The 26,716-nt window shown below is 45.1% G+C and overlaps 3 protein-coding genes across 4 annotated transcripts in view; 2 read left to right on the forward strand and 1 right to left on the reverse strand.

Annotated features, from left to right (window-relative positions):
- The first annotated feature begins 138 nt into the window (after nucleotides 1–138).
- Nucleotides 139–14,557, forward strand: LOC132460663 (zinc finger protein 513-like). 2 transcript variants are annotated; one of them, XR_009526400.1, is made up of 8 exons: nucleotides 139–290; nucleotides 561–757; nucleotides 2,556–2,681; nucleotides 8,625–8,759; nucleotides 8,987–9,535; nucleotides 10,616–10,821; nucleotides 11,725–14,004; nucleotides 14,103–14,557. XR_009526400.1 is itself a non-coding variant. In XM_060055490.1 (7 exons), exons 2-7 carry the CDS (start codon nucleotides 718–720, stop codon nucleotides 12,409–12,411), a joined length of 1,743 nt encoding a protein of 580 aa, XP_059911473.1. In that variant the 5' UTR covers nucleotides 139–290; nucleotides 561–717; the 3' UTR covers nucleotides 12,412–14,557. The 2 variants fall into 2 exon arrangements, 1 of the variants encoding a protein (XP_059911473.1); XM_060055490.1 differs by having other exon boundaries at nucleotides 11,725–14,557.
- Nucleotides 14,558–15,221: 664 nt separating this feature from the next.
- plaat1l (phospholipase A and acyltransferase 1-like) lies at nucleotides 15,222–19,770 on the forward strand. The gene is made up of 5 exons (XM_060055611.1): nucleotides 15,222–15,396; nucleotides 16,295–16,424; nucleotides 16,619–16,707; nucleotides 16,895–17,059; nucleotides 18,682–19,770. Exons 1-5 carry the CDS (start codon nucleotides 15,388–15,390, stop codon nucleotides 18,745–18,747), a joined length of 459 nt encoding a protein of 152 aa, XP_059911594.1. The 5' UTR covers nucleotides 15,222–15,387; the 3' UTR covers nucleotides 18,748–19,770.
- A 3,743-nt stretch (nucleotides 19,771–23,513) lies between these two features.
- The window catches only part of ephx2 (epoxide hydrolase 2, cytoplasmic), a 33,335-nt gene continuing 30,132 nt past the window's right edge, over nucleotides 23,514–26,716 (reverse strand). Inside the window, exons 18-19 of the mRNA XM_060055498.1 lie at nucleotides 24,135–24,193; nucleotides 23,514–23,751 (exon numbers count right to left, since the gene is read on the reverse strand). Of these exons, the coding sequence (XP_059911481.1) occupies nucleotides 23,667–23,751; nucleotides 24,135–24,193 (144 nt within the window). The 3' untranslated portion in view covers nucleotides 23,514–23,666. The remainder of the gene's footprint in view (nucleotides 23,752–24,134; nucleotides 24,194–26,716) is intronic.

A 26,716-nucleotide genomic window follows, 5' to 3' on the forward strand; every position in this document is an offset into this window, starting at 1 on the left:
ATACTACAACACACACAATCTGCCCTCTCCTCCCGGGTCCACTACACGGGACTACAACTCCTACAACCCCTATCAAACCCGTTTTCCACTCCCGAGACTACAACACAGGACTACAACTCCCACAACAACTCCATTGACGTCAGCCTCCCGGAAGTACCTTCGGACTCCGGCTGTCGAGCGGTGTGTGTGTGTTGTGTGTGTGCGCTGCTCTTGGCAACAAAGACTCCCAGTCTCGATTTCGGCGACACTAACCACCGATTCCTCTCCGTAACCAAGGGGCAGAAACACAGGTACACCCGTGTTCCCACCCTCCTACCCCGGCGGGGATAAAACACCCAACAAGCTGTGGAAACGCTCGCTTTATCCCGAGTGTCTAGCATTACGAGCTAACGTAGGCTAGCTAAGATGGCTCCATGTCTTAAGCCACTGCAGACAACAACACTACAACTTTTAACTCTACTTTTTCCCTCTTTTTTTTGAGGTATTGCGTCGAGACACGAGTCGGAGTCTTTTGTTTTCTTCCCGTTGCTGAGCATGTTGTCGTCTCCTCCTTTTTAAAGGGACTAGGGATGCCCTCTGCCTGGTGGTGCTGATGCTGCACCTAGGAGGAAGAGGAGGAGGAGGAGGAGGATGATGATGATGATGGTGGTGACATGCGTCTAGTTCAGCCGTTCATCGATCACAGGACATCTGAGGACTACAGAAAGTGACGCAAAGATGCCGCGGCGAAAGCAATCCAACCCCCAGCCGGTGAAATGTGAGTAAACTGAATTGCAGGTGATTGGATGAAAGTGGACCAGTGCTTCTGATTTGCGCACTGCCTCATTTGTGTTATCCCCCTTCTTAAGTGCATATTTTGGTTCCATGGGTCAATCCTAAACTTTTCAGTTTGCTCTTTCGGTGCTCGCTGACGATCTAAACTTTGGAAAGCACAACTCCCAAAAAAATAGTTGAGTCCAGTGAGACTGAAGATCTACACTGCAGTAATATAGTTGGGGGTCACCAAGACAATTTAAAGTTTTCCATGAAAAACTGGGATTCTAATCATCAATTAGCCTTTTATCACGATTAAACAATGAAGCATTAGACACAGGAGTGATGGTGGCTTGAAATGGGCCTCTGTACTATGTAGAAATTCCATTATGAATCAGCCATTTCCAGCTACAATAATCATTTACCACATTAGAGAGAGAGCGAGAGAGAGAGATTCCTTTCTTCATTGAGGAAAAAAAAACATTGCTTCTCTTTAAAATACAAGGATTTTTTTTCAGTGAGTAAAGGTAGAATTAAATCGTAATAAATTGCTTAATGTCGAAGCTTATTCAACGTGTTTTATGTTTTTCTCTCGGACCTTGAGTATTAACGTGCTTGTCTCTTCTGGAGTGAGACTCTCCACTTCCTGTTGGACTTTCCACTTCCTCTCGCTGCTCACTTCTGCTTCCTGTCATCGCTTCCTCTTTGCTGGACGGGGTTTTTCTGCTCCCTACCCAACCTGGCCCTCCCCTTTGCAGTCTCCTCCTCCTCTCTCATTGTGTCATCATCCCTTCCTTTTTTATATTAATCAATGTAAATAAACATTTACATTGACATTTACATTCAGGCCATTTAGCAGACGCTTTTATCCAAGGGGGCAAACAACGGTTCACACATGTTGATCCATTCATACACACATTCACCCATTCATATACACATTCACCCAATCATACACAAATTCACACACACGTTCACCCATTCATACAAAGGTTCAGACATTCACATATTCGTAGACACATTGACGCATGTATGCACATTCACCCTTGCATACACCCATACACACACACACATTCACCCATTCACACATAGACACATTCACCCATTCATGTACACATCCACACACCGGCGGCGGAGTCGACCATGCAAGGTGACAGCCAGCTCGTCGGGAGCACTCAGGGTGAGGTGCCTTGCTCGGGGACACCTCAACACTCGGCTAGGAGAAGCTGGGGATCGAACTAGCAACCTTCCTGTTACCAGCCAACCTGGTCTACCTCCTGAGCTACCTCTCTCTTTTGTCGTGGCTGTCGGTCTAGCCTCTCTCGCCGTGTTCACCCTCCTCTCTCTTCCCTCTCGTCCGTCAACATATCTCAGCCCTGCCTGCTTCCTCTACTTGTTGGCTCCACTCCTCCTCTTCCTCCTCACTCTCATCTTGCTACTCCGCCTCCACAATTTCCAAACCTTCTCCTCCTACCACTCCTCCTCTGGAACTTCCTCCTACTTGCACTGCGTCAAACCAGTTTACTGTCCACTTTCAAATCACTGCTCAAAACTCACCTATGCGCTCTAGCCTTTTCCTCCTACCCCCCCCCCCCCTCCATTTATTTCGTTCCATGTATGTTGTACCACTGTTTTATTTATTTAGTTTTCTTCTGTTTAATGTCTCTAAATAAGTGTTTAGTCTCTGCTTCTAGTGTCCTCTTTGATCTTTAATGTTATTTCCACCTACCATTACTGAAAAGTTTTCCTTGGTTGACATGAAATGCGCTTGTGTTATTAAAATGTATTGTTACCATTATTATTAGTGGAGTCGGAGGATGGCGGGGCGGTGGTGTGTGAGCCGGGATGCCTCGTGCTGGAGAGCGACTTCCTGCTGAGCGGCGCCCTGGAGTTTGGAGACGCCGAAATCATGGGCCTGGACCGCGACACCGGTGAGTTTATCGGAAGCGCACGCATTAAAGAAGGCCGAAACGATCACTGGACCGGGACACCGGTGAGTTTATCGGAAACGCACGCCAAAACGCACGCATTAATGAAGGCCGAAATGGTCGCTGTATCACGACACCGATGAGTTATCAAAGTCAAAGTCAGCTTAGGCCTAAAAAACTATTTTGTTCGGTTCCGGTTTCCGACCGACCCTGTCAATTTATGTGCGACCCAAATTATTTTGGGAATGCGCTCATCTTCATTCTGTACAAGGATGAGCGCATTCTCCCGTTTTTTTTTTTTAAAACAACCTACCTATCATTCGGTGCCGCTGGAAACGATATAAGAAAGAAGAGAGAACGCAACGCCACCTTTGCGTTTTCTGCCCAGATCGTCTCCGTCTAAATTGAGCCTTAGTGTCAATTCCAATCTGTGATAAGACAAAAAGAGGAATCTAAATTGCGTTTGTCTCCGACCCACGGTGCAATAATTAGAAAAGGATAAAGCTGGGTAAAATGAACAATGAATCAATTCTAAGTAGCCAAAAATAATTCTGAATAGTGCAAAGGTAGGCAAGACATAAAATAATATATAAAATAAAGTAAAAAAAAATTAAACTATCTGAAGCACCGTTATTCATTTTAAAAACGTTTCGGTTTCGTAATGCAACGTTTGACACGGTGACGTTGTAAAATCTGACGTTTTTGTGTTTCAAAACGCCGTCTCATACGACTATTTTCCTCGACTCTAAAACTGAGTCAAAAACGGTGTTGTTGGATATTTATTGAGCTATTTTACTTGATGCTGTCGTAAAATCAGATCTTTTATGGCTTAAAAGCTATCATTTACAACGTTTCTTCTCAACTCGAAAACAGCCAAGCTTAGCTTGGATTTTAAGTGTTTAAGAAGACTACACCCTATTTATTTCTAAAAGCTTTTAGACTCTTTCAGTTTGGATTTTAAGAAGCCTGTTGAGACTCAAAGGCTTATTATGGTTCCACGTTGAGTTTATGGACCCATCACGTCCTTGCGGACCCTCCTTGCGGACCCTCCTTGCGTCCACTGCAAGGGCCTGACATGCGCTTGCCAAACAAGTGTAACCTTGCATCAAGGCGAAGCAGCAGCAAGGGCTGTGTTTGGTCCGCTTACTAAAACCCGCGGCTGGGTGGTTCTTGAGTTGCGTCGACGTGGAACCATAATCAGGCCTTTAGTTATCGCTATCAGAGCTGGACTTTGAGCGAAGAATCGCCTTATCGTTATTGGAGGGTTTATGCAGGTGCTCATTTGAGCAGTGGCGATAGCTTGGTTGTAAAATTGTACATCGTAATATGTAATAAACTCTTTCGGCTCTGAACAGAAAAGGGTTATTGGCTCAAAGGTGCGCTTTTTTTAATTGCAGAAAGAGACATGATAGGGCTGCAGGATATATCGGCTATGTACGATATATCGATATAATTTCCAAGGGGATACAAGATTTGACAATATCGTTGATATCGATATGCGTTAAAATGGTCAGTTTCCCCCTCAAGCGTCTACAGCGCTTGCCTTGGAGACTGAGCGCGACCCCTCCCCCTCCCACTCTGTCTTTCCAAACGTGCCGTGTGCAAAGACGCCTCATTCCCGCCCCCGCCGCCCCCTCACAACACAACAAGCATGGATGATACCCGTAAAGAAAACGAGACGGCGGCGGGAGACGAAATTGTTTCAAAGAGGAGAAACAACGTCTCCATAATGTGGAAATAGTTCGGGTTTAAAAAAAACAGATGAGCAGCAGCTGCAGGTCATCTGTAGAGAGTGTAGCAAAACCGTTGCGACTAAAAGTGGAAGCACGACAAATCTGTTCCACCATTTACAGCAGCGGCACAAAGTGCAGTATGAGGAATGCGTAAAACTCCGTGGCTGTGCTGCTGCATCACCGGCCGCGACAGTTTCTTCTGCCCCGAAACCAGGGCCGGCGCTCTGCAAATGTGTTGGGGGCGCCCTCTGGTGACGGTCTTAATTAATCAATTAAAATATACGAAACAAGCAAATTGAAACCAAACATGTTCCCAAATGGAACGGAGAAGGGAGGGGCCGGGGGATTAAAGTTACGGCGCACTGAAACGCTCACCGTAGTACGCAGGACAATGCGACGAAGCCAATGCTGTTAATGGTAGCTAATGTGTGTAACCTACAGCTTTATATTTTTTTGCATAGGTGATTATTTTGTGAAGAAGGTGAAAAAAGTCCCTTTTTTTTAATATGTTCATTCAATTCTGTTGAAAATAACGATACAAAATCATATGTTGCAGTCATACTGACCTATGTTTTAATAAAAGTGCTTGCAACATCTCACATGTGGCTTTTGACTTGCAAAAAAAACATCTAACCCACTCTATAGAAAATATCGAGATACATATTGTATATCGCCATTCAGCTAAAAAATATCGGGATATCATATTTTGCCCATATCGTGCAGCCCTAAGACATGATACGATGCAAAAAAATTTGTCAGTTTGGGCTGAAATTCTTTTGCCATCCCTGGGCAACTCATTTAAGGTAAAGAGTACAAGTACATGGATATAAGACATATAGCATCTAAAGACGTCCATGGAGACATACATGTCAGTGTTTCCCATACATAGACCAATGCGTGGCGCAGCGCCACAGAATCAACACCGAGCACCACAAATAGATTCCGCTTCTTTTTTCCTTTTTTAGCGATTTTTAAATATAAATGTCATTCCGTTCATTCATCTCCTCATAGTACTCTTTCTCCCTGACATTCTCGTTCACACACGCATACGCAAATGAACACGCACACACAGAGACAAGCGCGCATTCATGCCAGCGGTGCGCGGGTAGGCTACACTTATAAACAGCTGATTCGCCCCCGCTCCGCCTCTCAACGCGCCTATTAAAGGAAAACCCGAAGCAGCGGGATATTTGGCACAGAGAAGACGGTCGGTGACCGTTTTACCAAAGTTTAGTATGATATATTATGCGCAAAAACACCTGCCCAAAATTATTGTTAACTCAGAAAAGTTAATGTTAGCCCTTGTGAACTCAACGTTATGATATTGAACATCCCGTGCCCGGAGTCAGCATAGATAACGTTGGTAACGCAAGAAACAATGGGATTTATATGAAATGCGGTTATAGTTGAGATAGGCTACAGTATTAGCCGTTCTGCCGGCGATTTGAATTCGCCCTGCAGCAGTGGCTGGAGAGGAGCAATACATTTCTTTCTGTTTCCGATCCGCTTTTACTGGAGCCAATCATCAAGCTGGCTTATCCCCCTGGCGTGCTATTGGCTGGTTTAACACAATGACGACAGGGAAGGGATTGTTGCGATCGTTGGTCTGATTGGTTTAAAGGGGTAGTCCGGGATTTTGGACATGAGGCCTGATTCACAAGTTATCCTTAACATTTCATTCAGTCCTTCTATTTACAGAGTTCGCTCGTGCTAAGCTAGCGGTCGGCAACGGGCAATACTAGCCTGCTAATAAAACAGTCTTACCCACTCCACAGTACACCCGAGGTAAATCAATTATGACGCCAGACTAGGGCTGTGCGTTATATCGAATATACTCGATATATCTCTGAAATAGCTGGGAGATTGATACAATTATTATTTCGTAAGTAGAGCTGTCAAGCGATTAAAATATTTAATCGTGATTAATCGCATTAATGTCATAGTTAACTCACATTATTTTTCTATGCTAAATATCCCTTGATTCTTTTGTCCCATAATTCTTCTCATTTTAATTCTCTTATCAACATGGTGAAGTGCATCGGCTTGCCTTGTGCAAATGATTTTTTATTGATAACAACATTGGCATATACTGATCAAAACAGGACGATACAAAAAAGAGCTTATAGTGCAATTAAACGACTGCTTTGAACAAATGTCATTTGAACATAGCAGTCAGGCTACTGCTTCTTTGTTTTGAGCCAAAGAAAAAAAAAATATATATATTTTTTAAATAAAATAATTGCGTTAATCGCGCGATAAAATTTTTAACGCCGTTAAAATTGGTTTGCGTTAACGCCGTTAATAACGCGTTTAACTGACAGCTCTATTCGGAAGTATCGAGTATTTTACGGTCATCTGGGTTTTTTCAAGAGACTTTGAGTGAGGGGTAAAAAAAACACTCGCGTCACACACTCACCAACCAATCCCACGCAACATCTAGGTGCGGAAGGGAGGGAACTAATTTGCCAGTTTCTTACGGTTTGCAGCGCCGGCCGTCTCAGTGTAGCAAACCGTGAATCCTAAGCCAATTCAATCGACAAATGGAACATGGAAGCGGACAAACTGCTGGTTCCTAAAATAACTAATAAGGGATCAGTGATCTGGCAGTTTTTTGGATATCGAGAGGAGGACGTGGAGCATAGCACGCCAATGCTTGTAACGTCTTGTCTGATCTGATGTCGTCATGGTTACCAGCCGCACGCTCCGTAACAGTTACACACACAATCGGAATACAAGGTGCTCCCTCGTCTTATGCTACTTCTCTAGCTATAAGTGAGCCTTAGAAAACATAGTTGTTTTGCCCTACTTCAAGGAACCATAAAGAGTTAACTGGGACGTGTCTGCGTGGTTTGTTGGGGAGAGGAGTTATCTATCTGTCGACCCTGGCAAGGCGCTGGAGGTAGAGGGCAGCACACACCTACAATTCCTAAATAAATTAATCTCAAAAATATCGAACACATTGTTTCAAAATGAGTTTATAATATTTTGGTTTAATTCATTGCAATGGCCTACATAAGAAAATGCTGCCTAAATTAGTTATTTGTGTAAAATATGCGGCGGCGACCATGAAAAACGGCGACCATGATTCAGCCTTAATGCTTATAAGCCTATCAATGTCTCTCTCTCTCTTTCTCTTTCTCTTTCTCTCTCTCTCTCTCTCTCTCTCTCATTGTTCTCCTTTTTTGCAGTGCTTTGTTTGAATAAAATAATTGTCTTATTTCTACTCAATTGTGATTCATCACTAACATGAAAATATAAAATGTTTTGATGAAAACCACCTGGGAAGTTAACCAAGAATGGTATATAGTCTGCAGAGATTGTAGTGAAAACAGTAAAGGGTAAAAGTGCGATTTCAAAGGGTCCTTTAAAGGAGATTTCAAAATATCGAGATGTGTATCGTGAAATGGAGAAAATGTATTGCGATATAATTTTTTTTCCCATATCAAACAGCCCTACGCCAGACTATAGATGTAAATGTCTGTGTTGATAGAATAATGTTGGAAATAAAATAACCTTGCATCGCATGAATCATCGCATTTTGAGGGACTACTACCAGGAATATATCGCTGCTGCTGAGACACAGGCAAGTCCCTCAAAATGCAATGCAATGCAAGGTTGGTTTTATTTCTAACATTATTCTATCAACACAGACATTTACATCGACCGTCTGGCGTTATAGTTGATTTGCCTCGGGTGTACTGCAGAGTGGGTAAGAGTTTTATTAGCAGGCTAGTATTGCCCGTTGCCTTGCGCTAGCCTAGCACGAGCAAACTGCAACTAGAAGGACTGAATGAAATGTGTTCAACTGTCTCCAATGATATAGAACACCAAGGCTAAGTTGGGAATCAGGCCCTGTGTCCAAAATTACGAACTACCCCTTTAAGGATTATTATTATTTTTATTGTTATATTTATATTGTTACATTATTCTATTGCTTTTGTTTTACCAAAAAAGTTAAATACAAGAAGCCCCCCCCCCCCCCCCCACTATGCCTCGTGTATGAAAAGTGGTGCATAAATGAAGTTGCCTTGCCTTGTTTAAATTGAGCGAAAGAGAAGCAATGTTTTATTGTTTTTTTCGAGTTATGTTTCAGTACTCTGCAGATTTCAGTACTCTTAATTTGTTCGTCCTGTTTACTCTTAACTCCTACCTGACTCATCTCGCCATTACTAATCGTGTGTGTGTGTGTGTGTGTGTGTGTGTGTGCGCTCAGGACTGAGTGTGTTCTCTCTCAGCGTGGAGGAGGACCCTTCAGGGACCACAGACTCCACCTTCCCCTCCTTCCTCTACTGCAAGGGGTGTGGCCAACTGCTGGGCGACTCCCCCTTGGGGGCGGGGCTTGACTTGGGTACGATTTAACTGTCTGTTATTCAAATTGAAATTGTGCTATACTGCTAGTATTTCATAATACAAATTTGTTAGATTAAAAGAAAAAGAGTTCCTTATCTTCTTACTTATTGACATTGCAATTGACCAAAGGATAAATACAAACCATAAAACTGCTAACGTCTGTTCATGCTAACATACTGCTAACGGCCGTCCCCGTCCTCTCCTTTTTGTTTCGACCTATTACAGGGCAGGGGCTTGACCTGGGGGCGGGGCTATACTGCCTCACCTGCGAGGAGGGGCTGACATCGGACCCGCGGCAGGACGTCTTTGGCGGCGGTGGGGGCGGAGCCAGCCACCTAGGAGCCATCGCCGTCACCGTTGACCACGGCAACGGCGACCACGGCTTCCGCAAGAGGCGGCGGAACGGCGGCAAAACGGCGGCCCCCGACTCCGCCTCGGACTCCTCGCCGAAGGCCTACGCGTGCACCCTGTGCGCCTTCGTCTCGCGTTACTCCAACCACCTCAAGCGGCACATGCGCACGCACGACGGCCAGAAGCCGTACCGCTGCGGCGTGTGTCCGTACGCGTCGGCGCAGCGCGTCAACCTCGAGCGCCACGCGCGCACGCACACCGGCGAGAAGCCGTACCGCTGCCCGCAGTGCAGCTACGCCTGCAGCTCCCTGGGCAACCTGCGGAGGCACCAGCGCATGCACGCGGCGCAGGAGCGGCCGCAGCGCCGGGAGAAGGAGAAGAAGAAGGCGCGCCGGAAAAAGGGCGGAGTCGGCGAGGATGAAGGTAACGGGAGAGGCGGTGGGTTGAGAGGGTGTTGATTCACCTCGAATTCTAATTAGACTATTTATGCAAATGTGAAGTTAAATGCAAATTTAACTTCAATGCTGATGTAACACACCATGTTGATTTAACGTTAAAGACTAATTTAAAGTAAAATGCTAATTTAAAGTTGTATGCGAACATGCTAATGAACGATTAAACGCTTATTCAACGTTATACATTAGGGATGTCCCGAACCGATCCACGGCATCGGTATCGGTCTGAGAATGGCCCAATACGCTGGATCGGATATCGGAGGGGAGAAAGAAATATGATCGATACATGCAGCGTGTCACGTGATAACAACAGTAGTCGTCAATTAGGCGCATGCGCATGAGGGCTACCTGTTTGTGGCTGTATTTGAACCTTAAATACTCCCTAAACCTCTCCTCGGCTGTTGTTGCACGCGATCACGCGTTGTCACTTCACACGCTCCAGCTTGATCTAGAGCGGATCACAGCTGTTGTGTTAGCCCTGCTTGTGGCGATCATAGAAGCTAACTATTTCGGACGTCCAACCAATCAGTGTTGTACACTCCAAATGACGTGTTATACGTCCCTTCCACCCTATTTCATATTTTGGGTGATCGGCCCCAAAGCAGAAAGGGGAAGTGACAGGGCCGTCCCATAACTGAACAAACCTCCCCTATGGGGAAGTGATACTCTGGTGTTGTAGATTCCCACCAGCCTCAACGGTTCGCCCAGGTCACCCAGTGTGTGTGTGCCTTAGGTGTCAGACAAAATATCGTCGCCCTTTCTTTGTGCGATTCGAGAATCAATACACCAAAATGCCAAATATCTTTTTTTTTTTCAGGTTTTGGGCTTTATAGCCACGAAAGTATTTTTTGGGCTCTATGCCTGAAGAGTTAGACAAGAATTATCGCCCCAAATTTTAACGAATAAAGTGAATGAGGGAGACTTGAAATTAAATCTCATTCACTCACTCACTCACTCACTCACTCACTCACTCACTCACTCACTCACTCACTCACTCACTCACTCACTCACTCACTCACTCACTCACTCACTCACTCTCTTTTTTCAGACGCTGTGGTGTCTGACCTCACCCTGCGGGTGACCCAGGCCTCGTCGGGGTACCTCCAGAGCCTGGGGGTGCTTGGCTCCCCGTCGGCCCCGCTCCCGGAGCTCCTGTTCCCCCTGTGCTGCCGCGTGTGCGGCCTGTCCCTGGACGAGGCCCACCCGCTGGAGGGGGGCAAGGGGGAGGCTGAGGGCGAGGGCGACGGCGGACAGGTGACGAACGCCTCTACTGTCTAGGGCTACATCTATTGTTATCTGTGCTAGTGCTAGATATAGTGCTATTGGTAGAGCTATTGTCTGTAGTGCTAAGGCTAGAGCTACTGTCTGTAGTGCTAAGGCTAGAGCTACTGTCTGTAGTGCTAATGGTGGAACTACTGTCTGTAGTGCTAATGCTAGAGCTACTGTCTGTAGTGATAATGCTAGAGCTACTGTCTGTAGTGATAATGCTAGAGCTACTGTCTGTAGTGCTATTGGTAGAGCGACTGTCTGTAGTGCTAATGCTAGAGCTACTGTCTGTAGTGCTAATGGTGGAACTACTGTCTGTAGTGCTAATGCTAGAGCTACTGTCTGTCTCGCTAATGGTAGAGCTACTGTCTGTAGTGCTAATGGTGGAGCTACTGTCTGTAGTGCTAATGCTAGAGCTACTGTCTGAAGGGCTAATGGTAGAACTGCTGTCTGTAGTGCTAATGGTAGAGCTACTGTCTAGTGCTAATGGTAGAGCTACTGTCTGAAGGGCTAATGATAGAGCTAATGTCTAGTGCTAATGTTAGAGCTACTGTTTGTAGTGCTAATGGTAGCGCTACTCTGTGTGGGGCTAATGGTAGAGCTGGATCTATTGCTATTGTTAGATATAGTGCTAGATCTAGTGCTATTGATAATGCTAGATCTATTGCTAGTGTTAGATCTAGTGCTAGAACCAAGTGCTAGTGCTAGCGCTAGTGTCAGATCTAGTGCTGATGCTAGTGCTATTTGTGCTGCTGCTACTATTGCTCCTAATGCTACTGCTACTTACTACTGCTAATGATGCTACTATGGCTACTGCTACAGCTACTAGCTAACTTTAATCTCAGTATTCTGACTAAACTCAGAACTAAAGCCCCCCCCCCCCCCCTCTAGGTGTGCCGCAGCTGTGCCCTGGAGCTCCTAGGCGGCGACTCCCCCGGGGGCCCCCCACCCTGTAGCCCCCAGCGGCCCCCATCCCCCGGCGGCGGCGCCCTTAGCTCCAACATTAGCTCCGGCGCCAGCTCACGCCGCGGCAGTGGCCGCCGCCCTTCCGGCAAGCTCCACCGCTGCCCGCACTGCCCCTTCCTGTCGCGCTACCCCAACCACCTGGCGCGCCACGCCCACACGCACTCGGGCGCCAAGCCCCACGCCTGCGCCCACTGCGCCTACAGCTCTGCCCACCTGGACAACCTCAAGCGCCACGCCCGCGTCCACTCCGGCGAGAAGCCGTACCGCTGCCCCGCCTGCAGCTACGCTTGCGGCAACCTCGCCAACCTCCGCCGCCACGAGCGCATCCACTCGGGCGCCAAGCCGTTCGGCTGCGGCGTCTGCGGCTACGCCTGCAACCAGAGCATGAACCTGAAGCGCCACATGCTGCGGCACTCGGGGGAGAAGCCGTACGCATGCGCACAGTGCGGCTACACCACGGGCCACTGGGACAACTACAAGAGGCACCAGCGCAAGCACGGCGTCGACACAGAGAGCTGGGATAAGAGGGCGGTGGCCTTGGGGGCGGGGCTAGTGGGGGAGGGGGCGGGGCTAGAGGGGGAGGGCCCCGGTGAGGTGCAGGGGGAGGTGTAGAGCGGTTTGATGTGAGGCAGTTTATGGGGTTGTTGTGGTGTGCGTTTTTTTGGGAGGGGGGGCTTGGTTCAAACGTTTTTTTTTGGGGCAGGGGCTTTGTGGAAATCGTCTGCTTTTTTTGGGGGGGGGGGGGGGGGGGGGGGCTCCTCCTTCCTAGGGCTTGGTAGAAATCGTTTGAGTTTTTGGGGAGGGCCTTGGTTTGAAATCGTTTGCGTTTTTTTGTTGTCTGCGGCTGTGTTGATGCCTTGTTTCCTAGGTTACCTTGTTCTCCTCAACTGAATCACTGAATGGGCTGTTGGTCGTTACGCTTTCCCGCCGCTACCAGCCCCTCCGAACAATCGATTTATTCCCCCGCCAGTCAGGATTCACGACAACCTAATGTAGCATGTGTGTGTGTGTGGGCTATACACTGGTCACGTCCTAGCCCATGGGCAAGGGGGTTAAACTCAGGTGCCTTTGACGGCCATATACTAAGCGTGTGTGTGCTTATGTGTGTGTTTCAAGAAACAAAATGTTCATATTTTATTTCGATTATTATTATTTTTTGGTCATGGTGGCTTAACCATCGTGTGTGTGTGTGTGTGTGTGTGTGTGTGTGTGTGTGTGTGTGTGTGTGTGTGTGTGTGTGTGTGTGTGTGTGTGTGTGTGTGTGTGTGTGTGTGTGTGTGTGTGTGTGTGTGTGTGTGTGTGTGGCCACTCCGCTGTTTTTACAGACTGCTGTTTTTTAGTTTCATTTCGGTTTTAAGCTAAACGTCCGAATGAAGTTACTCTGAATCGATGCCGTGTCTATTTTTTCAACAGATGATCTATATTTTGTAAGGTGTGTTTTATAAATAGATGGGGGGGGGGTGGCGGGGGAATGATTTCGAGAGACTGTGGTATAATTATTTGCTTTAATTATTTGGGTGTTATGATTTAACTTTTTGTTTTTTGTTTCCTTTGAAGCGCAATGGACTGGTAGATGCACTTGGTTGACCTTTTGACCTGCAGTCTTTATGAAGTGTCGGAAATTCAGTCAAATGTGTCGGGGGGGGTAATGTGGTGAATGTGTTTAGACGAATTGCACAGTTATTTTTATTACTATTTACGTAGTCGACCATATTCTTCTGCTGTATCGTCTTCGGAGGGTAAAGTTTGTTCGACTTTTAGGAGATGGTAGTCAATCGATGTAGATGGCAAGGGTGAAAGAAATTCCCAACTTGAAATCTCTGAATTCTGAAATCTCAAAACTTGCTTTAAACCCAGCCGAATCGGAAAGACTCTGTGCCTTATGTACCATACGATGGAAAACTGGCGTCTTCACGCAGGAATCCTAAAGAGACGGGTTTGATTTTAAAACACGTTTTGGGATCTTTGTCCACGTTTTCTATGAATTCGGCTTGAAGTCTCTCTCTCTCTTACTCGGGACTCTGTCAGTTCTGCTACCCCCTTCCCAGACCCTCTAACTGACAGGATGTGTTCATAAGACATACGAATCGAAGCTAACTCGCATTATAAAACACTGCCTTTTTAAAGTAAGGTCTTCAAAAAGCCTAAAGGTGACAATACTACACCATCAGGTGTGAGTGTTACAAGCCTCTTCTTACATCAAAAGTGGGCGTGTCCACCTAGATGTACGACAGATAGATCAGCGACGTTTGCTTCGTTCCTCTGGGTAGGCTGGTGGACTGATATATCCAGTACACATCTAGGTGGACACGCCCACTTGTGATGTCAGAAGAGGCAGATTTTCAAGATGGCTTGTAACGGCTAATCACACACACACACCTGGTAGTATAACATGTCATCTTTAAGGTAAGGTCTTTATGAAGCATAAAATTGCTCAAAACAACTTCAACTGATGTCCGAAATGAGGTAGGTTTTGGTTTTGGTCGCAGGAAGGCTAGTTTCCGCCAACGTACGTCCAGACTGTTCTAGATTAATGTTGGCCTGGTGATTGGGATTTGAACCGGTGCCTGCCCAGAATTTTCACCAAGGCGAAAAATACGGTTGATCTCCCTTAATTGTTTGTTTTAATTTAATTCTGTTTATGAGCAAGCTGGAGTGCTGGGGTCTTCGTCATTCTAAGGATTCTGGTAAAATGTGACTCATATTTTGTGACCTCTCAGTGCCTTTGTAGTTTTAAATAAACATTTGATTGAATTTACTTTGCGTGTGTGTGTTTCTGCCAGCCAGTGTGTGTGTGTGTGTGTGTGTTTTTTCCTGTGTGAGTGTATGTGTACCTGCCTGCCTGTGTGTGTGTGTGTTTGCCTGCATCGGTGGGTGTGTCTGCCTGTAAGTGTGTGTGTGCATGTGTGTGTGGTAACATTGTGTGTGTGCCCTCTGATTAGTTCCTCTTTTGGAAACACCTGCAGCTGAGATAAACCACAGAAAACTGTTATTGTGCCTTACCACAGACATACAAACTAGGGTTTACCCCCCATGTCTTCACACAGACGCACACAGTTGTGTTAGCTGGTGTGTGTTTACGCAGACGCACACAATTGTGTTAGCTCGCATGTGTACACACGCACACACTAGGGTTAGGAGTCAGCGTGCGAGTTTGACGGACAGGCAGCCTTTTGAATCCTAGCGCTTGATGCTGGACTTTTCAAAGATAAAATTGTGTTTGTTTCTTTGTGCGTCTGCATAGGTGTTTGTGTGTGTGTCTGCATGTGTGGTTGTCTGCACGTGTTTGTGTGTTCCTGCAAAGGTTTGTGTGTGTGTGTCTGCATATGTGATTTCTTTCTGCATATGTGTGTGTCCATATATTTGTTTGTTTCTGCATATGTGTATGTGTATGTGCGTGTGTCTGCATGTCTATGTGTGAGAACTTAAACAGATGAAGTCAGCCACTGGAACAATGAAATCCCTCAACCCTAACCCTAACCCCCTAATATGTAAAGCAGAGCGTGTAAAAGAGAGAGATCTGGCTTTCTCTGGGTCGTGTTTGAACTATCGATTCACCAAAACAGAGGATTTAAGACGGTTTTACCCATGGGTCAGGTGAGTCCAAAAACACTTAAAACGTGTTGAACCCATAATTCAGTTAATCAACTAATGATGATTAACAGATAAAGATGATCATGATGATTAAAAGATAATTTATTGATTATTAAACTGTATGATGATGATCAACCAATAATTATCAGTTAATCATGATGATCGTCATGATGAAATTATAATTGATGAATGGATGAATAATGAATTTATCGATAGTTAAAGCGGATAATGATCATCAACCAATCAATATCATTTAATCATCATGATAATCTTGTTGATTAAATGATAATTTATCGATAATTAAAGTGGATGCTGATGATCCACCAATAATTATAATTGAATCATGATGATGAAATTAATCGATAATTGAAGTGGATAATGATCTTCAACCAATTATGAGTTAATCATGATGATTATATATCGATGACAAAAGTGGATGATGATGATCAACCAATAATGATCTATTAATCATTATGATCGTCATGATTCGAATTTGCGATGGGTCTTCAGATGATCTCGGTTAACATGTTATAGCTTAAATATTCCCATTGCTTGCTTCAGCATGATGTTATCTTAAGAGAGCTAATGACGAAATAACATAAAAGCACCCGTTAACAGCAAATTCGAAAAAAATTAACGTATCCATATGAATCAGGGACGGTTCAGGCGGTAAAGGAGGGATGACTGGTAACTGGAAGGTTGCTAGTTGGATCCCCGGCTCCTCCTAGCCAAGTGTTGAGGTGTCCATGAGCGAGGCACCCTCACCCTGACTGCTCCCTGACGAGCTGGCTGCCGTCCTGCGTGGTCGACTCGGCCGTCGGTGTGTCAATGTGTGTCGCTTTGGATAAAAGCAAAATCCCCTGAATGTATGAAAAGTAATCATCACTTTGTGGCATTGCAGAAAGGCTCGAGAGAGCAACTCTTCCCCGGGGACATTGTGGAGTTCCCCAGGAACAAATATTTCTCCCATTTTGCCGTGTTCTACGGCGAGAGGGATGGGATCCCCTACGTGGCCCACCTGACCTGCCGAGGTGGGTACCCTGAGTTTACCGCCCGGAGGGGGTCGACTACACCCTCATGAATCCTTTACATCTGTTTATATACAGTGGTTTATAGTGTGTGTGTCTCTATATGTGTTGTATAAGTGCATGTGTGTGTGTGTGTTGTTGCATCTGTGCGTGTGTCTCTTTGTGTGTGTGTGTGTGTGTGTGTGTGTGTGTGTCAGACTCAGACTCCAAACACGTCCTGTACGGGAGGGCGATGCGGTCGGCAGTGAGGCTGGACCCCCTGGAGTTGATAGGGAAACGATACAAGGTACATACACACCAAGCTAGCTTAGCATAGCTTAGCATTCAGTCCACAAGGTACTCACAGTGGAGCCTCCAAATACACACTAAGCTAGCCTAAAATAGCTTAGCATTCAGTCCACAAGCTACTGGCTAAAACTTTAAGGCTAAGAGGTCAGGTCATCAACGACCTCTGTCTCTTTGTGTGGTCAAAGGTCAACAACATGTTGGATGGCGCCTTCCCGGCAAGAGACTTCCACACGGTGGTGAAGGAGCTAATCGACGACGCACTCGGTAAAGATGTGACCTTCGACATCCTCTTCAACAACAGCGAGCACCAGGCCACCCAGCTACGCTACGGGGTCAAAAGGTCACAGCAGGTAACGCCCTTTGACCCTTTTCTTTGTCTATTTTTTGTATTTTTAGATAGGCCTACAACTTTATTAATCACCCATAGTATTTAAAAGTTTTAATCGCATGATTTCCTATTAATTAATTAATCGCATTGTTACACGCAAAATCCAATAATAAATTCAAAACGATCAAAGTGATCGCCGCAGCAGTAAGCCACGTACTAGGCTCACCCACGATGGACTTTTACAAAAAAAAAGCCAGTGTGCATCAGACTTTCACATTGAGAAAATAAATAATAAAACCTGCGTTAATGCGAGATAAATAATTGTCTGTGGTCACTAATTAATTAGTTATTATAACGTGATAATAACGCGTTAACTTGCCCAGCCCTAATTTTAAAATACAACTTTATTAATCCCCCATATTCTTAGACACAACTTTATTAATCCCCCATAGTATTTTTAGATACAACTTTATAAATCCCCCATAGTATTTAAATACAACTTTATTAATCCCACATATAATTTTTAGATAGGCTACCACTTTATTAATCTCCCTTAAGAGAAATTAGTTTCTTGCAACAGCCCAGCAGTAGTGGAAAAACACAATAAAAATACGAAGTACAAATGCCAACAAATATAAATGCTAAGGTAAATGGTAAGGTAAGGACAAGACAAGACAAACAGAACAAACAACAACAAACAGGCCAAACAAACATTATAAATTATAAAAGTCTAAAGTATAAAGTGCTAAGTTCCAGAAATGCAATTTGTGTTTGTGTTTTGATCCAGTTTTGGGGAGCAGTGTGTATGAGGCCTCTGTAATATATCGGAAGAGGAAGATAGACCTAGGCATCCACTTATGAAGAGTTGGGAATATATTGGCCTTTATCACACAGCTCTTTTTAATGCTGTAGAATGCTCCAGTCACCTGAATGGACCTTTCCGACTTCCGGCGGTCAATTATTTTTTAATAACTGACCGTTGCTAAGGATATATTGACCGCTGTCATGGAAAGTGAATTTTTTCCTCTGATTCCGGCTTTTCGTATCCCTCCGCAAGTAGTCACTACTTATCAACCCCAGCGTATTTGGTTGCTAAGCGGCAATCTCTCTGCTGATCAACACTACGAATGGTAACAGATAAAGTGTAAAAAGACACACCATGTGAAATTATTATTTTTGTTGTGGCAGGTAGCCGTGTAATAAGCGGGATAATGTATGGGATGCCGGTCATTATCGAAAGTAAGCCCCTTCAGTCTGGCCTCATTTTCCCAATAATGGCCGGTGTTCTATACATTATCCCTTACTTAATTTACGCACTTATTGTGTGTTTGTTGGTCCTTGCACTTAATTTACGCACTTATTGTATGTTTGTACGTCCTGGCATTTAATGTACTCACTATTTGTATGTTTGCACGTCCTGGCACTTAATGTACACACATATTGTGTGTTTGTACGTCCTGGCACTTAATTTACACACTTATTGTCTGGTTGTATGTCCTGGCACTTAATGTACGCACTTATTGTGTGTTTGTACGTCCTGCGGCTTACTGACACACTTATTGTACGTTTGTAAACGCCCTAAATTTGAAAAATAAATGTAAATGCTTATCGACTCAAAATGCTGTCTTGTGCTCTTGTTGACAGATAGAGACGATCTACGAACACATCATGCCCGCTTGGAAGAAGCTCTTCAAGCACAACAGCCTTTGAAGACACCCCACAGCAGGGGGCGACTTGGCAACATGGATTTACCCTCTTTCACCGTTCTTAAAGAAATCCCAGACTCGGCCACTAGAGGGGATCAAAGTTCAACTGGTTTGTGTGCGTCAAGTGTGACAAATGTTAACAGGTATTGTCGAAAAAAGCAATTTAGCTATTTTAAGAATTCAATCTTTCCCTTGAAAATATATTTTACACCAAACATAAATTAATACAATTATAATGTGTATAATAATTAGCAAATATAAAATAATATACCAAATTTCATTTTTGATAACATTTTAGATTTTGATAAAAATATAATTTTAACAAAATCATAATCTGATGCGCCGTTTCAAAACATACTATATGAACAGCTAAACTGGCTAAGTTGCCATTGCCTATGGGTCATTTTAAGCTATTGCAACCCTGAGAAGTAAAACATTTGATCTGTACAGACAAGAGATGTGTTTGGATGTTACCGGTGTAATATTGTCCCTGCAATTAAATGGCCCCTATCACACCACCTGGTGTGAGTATCATAAGCTGTTACAAGCCGTGGGAAAATCTGCCTTTTCCTGTGTTTTAGTGACGTCACAGTTGGGCCTGTCCACCTAGATGTACGCTGGATAGATGAGCAACGTTTGCTACGGTCCACTTGGAAGGCTGGTGGACTGATTTATTCAGCATATCTCAAGGTGGACTTGTGATGTCACTAAAACAGAGGAAGAGGCAGAGTTTCAAAACGGCTTGTAACGGCTAATCACACTCACACCTGGTGGCATAATATCACCGTTTTAAACACATGATATAGGGCATCAAGTCCGCGGAACGGAAATCAATTCTAAAAAATCAATAAATAACTTTCTCATTTTCTGGCTTGAGTAAGTAAGTAAGTAACAAATACAAAAATCAAGAAAGAATATATAATACACTGTAGTGTCATGACTAACTTATCATTCTATCTGTGTCTCAGCGTCTCATTCCTGCTTATGTTTTGTTTCCATTGAACCGTAATAAAAGTTATAAACGTGATGATATCATGTCTATAGAGCGCAACAGTGTGGTTCCCGAAGTAAATATCCCATACATTTTCTCCATAGTGGTTTCTTCCACAGAGGTTTGTGGGACATCGGACGTTCACACAATCCTCCCTGGAAGAAATAGGACACATCTCCCCAGAACAGATAAGAAACAGCTCACCGACCAAGGCACCTTATGGGTCAAAGGTCAAGGGTCAAAGGTCTTTGAAAGAAAACATGTATTAACCACCCCTTCCCAGGAGAGTATTGTTGGCAGGACTTTTTTATCAGTCGTCATGTAGAAAATCATAAGGGGTTCACCCCTTATGAGTTTCTACATGACTGATAAAAAACGACAGTGTTTCCCCCAATGTTTTTTTCATAACGACCGTAAAAAAACGACAGTGTTACCCCTCATGTTTCATTAGATGACGACCAATAAAAAAACGACAGGGGGACCCCTTATGTTTTATTTGACGACAACCGATAAAAAAAAACTGTTAACCATTGCTTTTTATCTGTCTTGTTGAGGGTTAGGGATAGGGTTACGAAAGACGACAGTTTTACCCCTTATAGTTTTTTTTCATGACGAAAAAACGACAGTGTAACCCGTTATGGTTTATTTGATAAAAATGACCGATAAAAAAACTGTGTGTTACCCCATACGTTTTTTTTCACGAACGATAAAAAGCAACAGTTGTCGTGTTTTTCTTCATGACGACCGATAAAAAACAACAGTGTTACCCCTTTTGTTTTATTTGATAAAAAACAACAGTGTTATCCTTTATGTTTTATTTGATGACGACTGATAAAAAAAGACAGTGTTATCCCTTAAGTTTTATTTCATAACGGCATAATAAACAACAGTCCTTGATAAAAAATCGTCATGAAACAAACATAAGGGCAGTGATAAAAAATAAAACTACATCGTTACCGCTTATGCTTTATTTGATAAAAAAAACGAGTTATATATCGGTCGTTTTTTTCAAGATGACCGATAAAAATAACGGTGTTACCCTAAATTTATTTTCATGATGACCGATTAAAAATGACACTTTTACGCCATATGTTTTATTTAATAAAAAAACCACAATAAAGACTGTTGAAAAAGACAGTGTTCCCCTTGCGTTTTAATTTGATGACGGCTGATAGAAAAAATACAGCCCTTGTTTTTTATCAGTCGTGTTTAAGGTTAGGGATAGGGTTACGAAAGACAACAGTGTAACCCCTTATATTTTTTCATGACAACCGATAAAAAGGAAGTGTTACCCTTCATTTTCATGAAACACACTGAAAACGTTAGTTCACAATAAATGTTGAAGATATTATTTGGATATAGCATCAAACAATAAACACTAACTAAGTTGTTTAATCATGAACGGGACAAAAAAAGAATTTGAATATCTTATCTGAGCTAAGTCACGCCCCTTCAGCTAGAGCACCTGGGACCGATGAGATCGAAAAATATTAATGGGTGTCAATGGAGGGAAAGTAATTATTTTCTGGTCCCAGTCTTTATATGCCCCGGACTAAACATATGTTGTTTGTGGATTTAACTGATAATTTTTCATGCAAAGAAAACAAAACATTTTCGTGAAGAAGTTTGATAATGTTGCATCAAGAGTGGTGAAAACCATTATAAGTTGGGGCATGTGGAGAGTTTTAGTTATGCCGATGGGGAGATTGTCGGTCTTGTCATGACCGGGTTCGAGTACCCGTTGGTACAATTTGGATGAAACGGGTTGAAAAAACCCAGACATGGAGTTTTACTCATTGTGTTTTCTCTACAGCCTTTAACTGATCAACATATGTGTAATCAACATATGTAATCAACATATGTGTAATCCGGGGCATATAAAGACTGGGACCAGAAGATAATTTCTTTCTCGATATTGAAACCCATACATATTTTTCGATCTCAAAGCCCCATGGAAGGGGCGTGACTTCGCCACTCTAATACCCATGCTTTATTACCAGTTAAAAACACATATTTATCACACCCAAAATTAAAGCTATACAGACGACTACTTTTTAGTATCCAAAGCAGCTTCTAGTCTGCCATTTTGTGTTTATTTTCCTTAAAGGTCCCATGACATGCTATTTTATGTATTCTTTAATATAGGTATTAGTGGGCAACTAACACAGTATTCAAAGACGTTCCCTAAATTCAGCCGTGGTGCAGAGTTACAGCCACTCCGAGCCAGTCGCACATTGAGCTTCCCCCAAATGCGCTGTTTCGGTGGGCGTGTCAAGGAGGAGGGTGGGGGTGTGGCCCTGAGCAGCTTGCAGCCACCATGCGCTCTGTTTACAGTGGATGTATCGCAATGGCGAGCCGCACACAGCCTTTTGCCGTGTTCTGTAAATATTCTAGAACACACGGGAGTCCTGGAGCTCTATATCTAAATATTATCATATAGCCTACACATATCTATATCATATAATATATATTATCACGGCCAAAAGCTGTGTGAGCCGATATTATGAATCTCAAACGACCGCGTTGGGTTCTCCGACGTTCCTGGTTCTTCAACGTCCACATCAATGTGAATACACACACTGTAACGTGGCGCTCACACTGAGCGCCACATGTGTGTGTGTGTGTGTGTGTGTGTGTGAATACACACACTGTAACGCAAGTGTTTCTTGTCGGTTCTTTGACGTGTCTTGTATTTCCACAACGAGACTGTCGTGGGGGTTATCTGAGCCATGGTTGAGAATGAATTGGGGGGGGAGGAACTTTGGCTTTGACTCCCTCAAGAACATGAACCACGACATGGAGGAGAAAGGGATTGTTGGCGGCGAATGTCTCCCGCTTGAGCCCCGCTGAGGGACCACCGGCGGAGGTGCATAAGCGCTGCCCGGCAAAGATCCCTTTCTCCTCCTTGTCGTGGTTCATGTTCTTGAGGGAGTCAAAGCCAAAGTTCCTTCCCCCCAATTCATTCTCAACCTTGGCTGAGATAACCCCCAATACGAGTCTCGTTGTAGAAATACCAGAGACGAGAGTCCGACGTGTTATGAGCCATCACACCAACAGCAGAACGGTTATCCAAATAACAAGGAAGTGTACAACACTTGCGTTACAGTCCTGGAGCTCTATATCTAAATAATATCATATAATACATAGATATCTATATCATATAACATATTGTGTGCGCCTCCAGACGATATTATGAATCACAAACGACTTTGTCGGGTTCTGCGACGTCTCTGGTTCTTCCACTTTCACATCAACCTGAAGTCGACTGAACCGCGCGCTGCCTGCGGCCGGCTGCCCGCTGCCGGGCGATGGTGCCTCGCGGCAACCGGCGGCATGTCGCAGTTCATGTACTTCAGCGAGTCAAACCAAAGTTCCTTTCCCCCAATTCCTTCTAAACCATGGCTTAGATAACCCCCACGACAGTCTCGTTGTGGAAATACAAGACACGTCAAAGAACCGACAAGAAACACTTGCGTTACAGTGTGTGTATTCACACACACACATGTGGCGCTCGCACGGTCGAGTCTCATTGGCGGGCCAACGTCTCTGGGCGGGCCAGGCAGAGTAAGGGGAGGAGCTGAGATTCCTCATGACGTCATGAGCACAGATTTCCAAATCAGCGTGCTTGAGCCTCCGTTTTTTCAAAGGCGAGCAGAACAGCTAGTGCTCGTTTTACACCAAACGCAAGTTTTAGCCACTGGGGGACCATAGGCAGGCTAGGGGAACTCATATTTATGTTAGAAAACCTCATAAATTGAGATTTTCATGTCATGGGACCTTTAACAAGCAGACATAAATGTCGTAACTAATGCAGAATGGTGGTTATGAAAATGTTGGTTAATATTTGGCTGAAATAATCTACATAACCACACATTATTATTAAGGAGAAAGCTGAAGTCAGGGTTTTGTCGCCAGGGGTACGAGGGCCCTCGTCACAGTTTGGGCGCCATGGTAACGGGGAGTTTCCTGTGGGTCTCCTGGAGCCAGGTGATCAGGATTCGGTTAACCTCAGCCGGCCTGAGAGACGTCACACGCACACACAAACACGGATACACACACACACACACACACACACACACACACACACACACACACACACACACACACCACACACAGTTGAGGAGCGAATCATGACATCACCGAAACGCAACCAGCTTAATTGACTCATTTACGTTTAGCAGAAGCTTTTATCCAAAGTGACTTACAATAAGTTTATTGTCGGAAGAAGGGGAAACAACAATATATCGCTGTCGGTACAGTATGGATGTTCATAGAAGCAAGTGCCAAGCACCTACAATCACTAGGTTAACCCCTTCCCCGTATACAGCAGAGATAGCTAGGATAAGACACTACACAATGCAAAGTACTGTTAAGCATTAGACTCTCCCAAAACGTCGTACTTCTCCATTTGAGTCCAATGTCCGCAGTTCTCGATGTGATTTCTGGTCAGGTTGGGGATCTGAAGAACAGAGAGGGAATTAATCTGGTCAATATCTGCTGGGGCTGAGTGGAGTTATGTAATTTATGGAAATTTCCAGTGATGGGAATAACAGCGTTACTTTTTTCAGTAATGAGTAATCTAGTTATTTACTCTTCCCATCATTATAACACCGTTACCGGCTGTTTTTTCGTCAGACCGACTAGATCTCTCTCTTTACTGTTCTTTCTTGGTTAGTGGGCACGAGACAATCTCATAAATGATGACGATTGGCTGAGGTACACTTAAATCTCAAGGTAAACCAGTCAGAGGCAGAGTGAGGCAGGTGTTGTTTACACAAATTCGTTACTAATACTTAACAGTCAGCAATAGTTACTTTCCAAATATCTTTTATAATTTGTAACTGAGTAACTCATTTAGTTACTTTTTGGGAGAGGTAATTAGTAACTGTAACGAATAACTTTTGTAAAGTAACTTGCAATCACTGGGAATTTCTACGCTTGCATGAAGCCGATGATTTTAGTGGCCGCCATTTCGTTAATCCAGAGCATTTTGTCGCTATTGTTAGAAGCCAAATTTTTTTCGTTATCGGAACTGTCAACCGACCACCATCTGGTTGTGAGTTGGATCAGGGAATGGGGGAAATTTCCGGATAGACCTGGTAAGCCCAAACGAACAGTGCGGGTGAACTGGGAACGTCTGGAGGAGGCCCCCGTCCTAGGTATCTTCAACTCACACCTCTGGCTGAGTTTTTCTGGCATTCCTGTGGAGGTTGGGGGCATTGAGCCGGAGTGGGCGGTGTTCAAAGCCTCCATTGCAGAAGCTGCGGTGGCTAGCTGTGGCCTCAGGGTCTTAGGCTCCTCAAGGGGCGGTAACCCTCGGACACCGTGGTGGACACCGGTGGTCAGGGAAGCCATCCGATTGAAGAAGGAGGCCTTCCGGGATATGATATCCTGGAGGACTCCTGACTCGGTTGCAGGGTACCGACAGGCCCGAAGGGCTGCAGCTGCTGCCGTGTCGGAGGCTAAGCAGCGGGTGTGGGAGAAGTTCGGAGAGGCCATGGAGAAGGACTTTCGGTCGGCACCAAAGTGTTTCTGGAAGACTATCCGGCACCTCAGGAGGGGGAAACGGGGAACCGTCCAAGCTGTGTACAGTAAGGATGGGACTCTGTTGACCTCAACTGAGGAGGTCGTCGGACGTTGGAAGGAACACTTTGAGGAACTCCTGAATCCGAATAACATGCCCTCTATGTTGGAGGCAGAGCTCGAGGGGTGGTGGTTCCCCTGTTCAAAAAGGGGGACCAGAGAGTGTGTGCCAATTACCGGGGTATCACACTTCTCAGCCTCCCTGGTAAAGTCTACTCCAAGGTGCTGGAAAGGAGGGTTCGGCCGATCGTCGAACCTCAGATTGAAGAGGAACAATGCGGTTTTCGCCCCGGACGTGGAACTACGGACCAGCTCTTCACTCTCGCAAGGATCCTGGAGGGGGCCTGGGAGTATGCCCATCCGGTCTACATGTGTTTTGTGGATCTGGAGAAGGCGTATGACCGGGTCCCCCGGGAGAAACTGTGGGAGGTGCTGCGGGAGTATGGGGTAAGGGGGTCTATCCTCAGGGCCATCCAATCTCTGTACTCCCAAAGCGAGAGCTGTGTTCGCGTCCTCGGCAGCCAGTCAGTTTCGTTTTCAGTGGGTGCTGGTCTCCGCCAGGGCTGTGCCTTGTCACCAATCCTGTTTGTGATATACATGGACAGGATATCGAGGCGTAGTCGTGGTGGGGAGGGGTTGCAGTTCGGTGGTCTGAGGATCTCGTCACTGCTTTTTGCAGATGATGTGGTCCTCATTGGATCATCGGCCTGTGACCTTCAGCACTCACTGGATCGGCTGGCGGCCGAGTGTGAAGCCGCTGGGATGAGGATCAGCACCGCTAAATCTGAGGCCATGACTCTTAGCAGGAAACCGATGGATTGCTTACTCCGGGAAGGAAATGAGTCCTTAGCCCAAGTGAAGGAGTTCAAGTACCTCGGGGTCTTGTTCGCGAGTGAGGGTACTATGGAGCGTGAGATTGGCCGGAGAATCGGAGCAGCGGAGGCGGTATTGCATTCGCTTTACCGCACCGTTGTAACGAAAAGTGAGCTGAGCCGCAAGGCAAAGCTCTCGATCTACCGGTCGATCTTCGTTCCTATCCTCACCTATGGTCATGAGGGCTGGGTGATGACCGAAAGGACGAGATCGCGGGTACAAGCGGCCGAGAAGAGTTTTCTCAGAAGGGTGGCTGGCGTCTCCCTTAGGGATAGGGTGAGAAGCTCAGCCATCCGTGAGGAGCTCGGATTAGAGCCGCTGCTCCTTTACTTAGAAAGGAGTCAGCTGAGGTGGTTCGGGCATCTGGTAAGGATGCCCACTGGGCGCCTTCCTTGGGAGGTGTTTCAGGCACGTCCAGTGGGGAGGAGACCTCGGGGAAGACCCAGGACTAGGTGGAGAGATTATATCTCAACACTGGCCTGGGAACGCCTCGGGATCCCCCCGTCAGAGCTGGTCAATGTGGCCC

The sequence above is a fragment of the Gadus macrocephalus genome, chromosome 7 (genome assembly GCF_031168955.1).
Source record: "Gadus macrocephalus chromosome 7, ASM3116895v1".
Classification (NCBI taxonomy): Eukaryota; Metazoa; Chordata; class Actinopteri; order Gadiformes; family Gadidae; genus Gadus; species Gadus macrocephalus.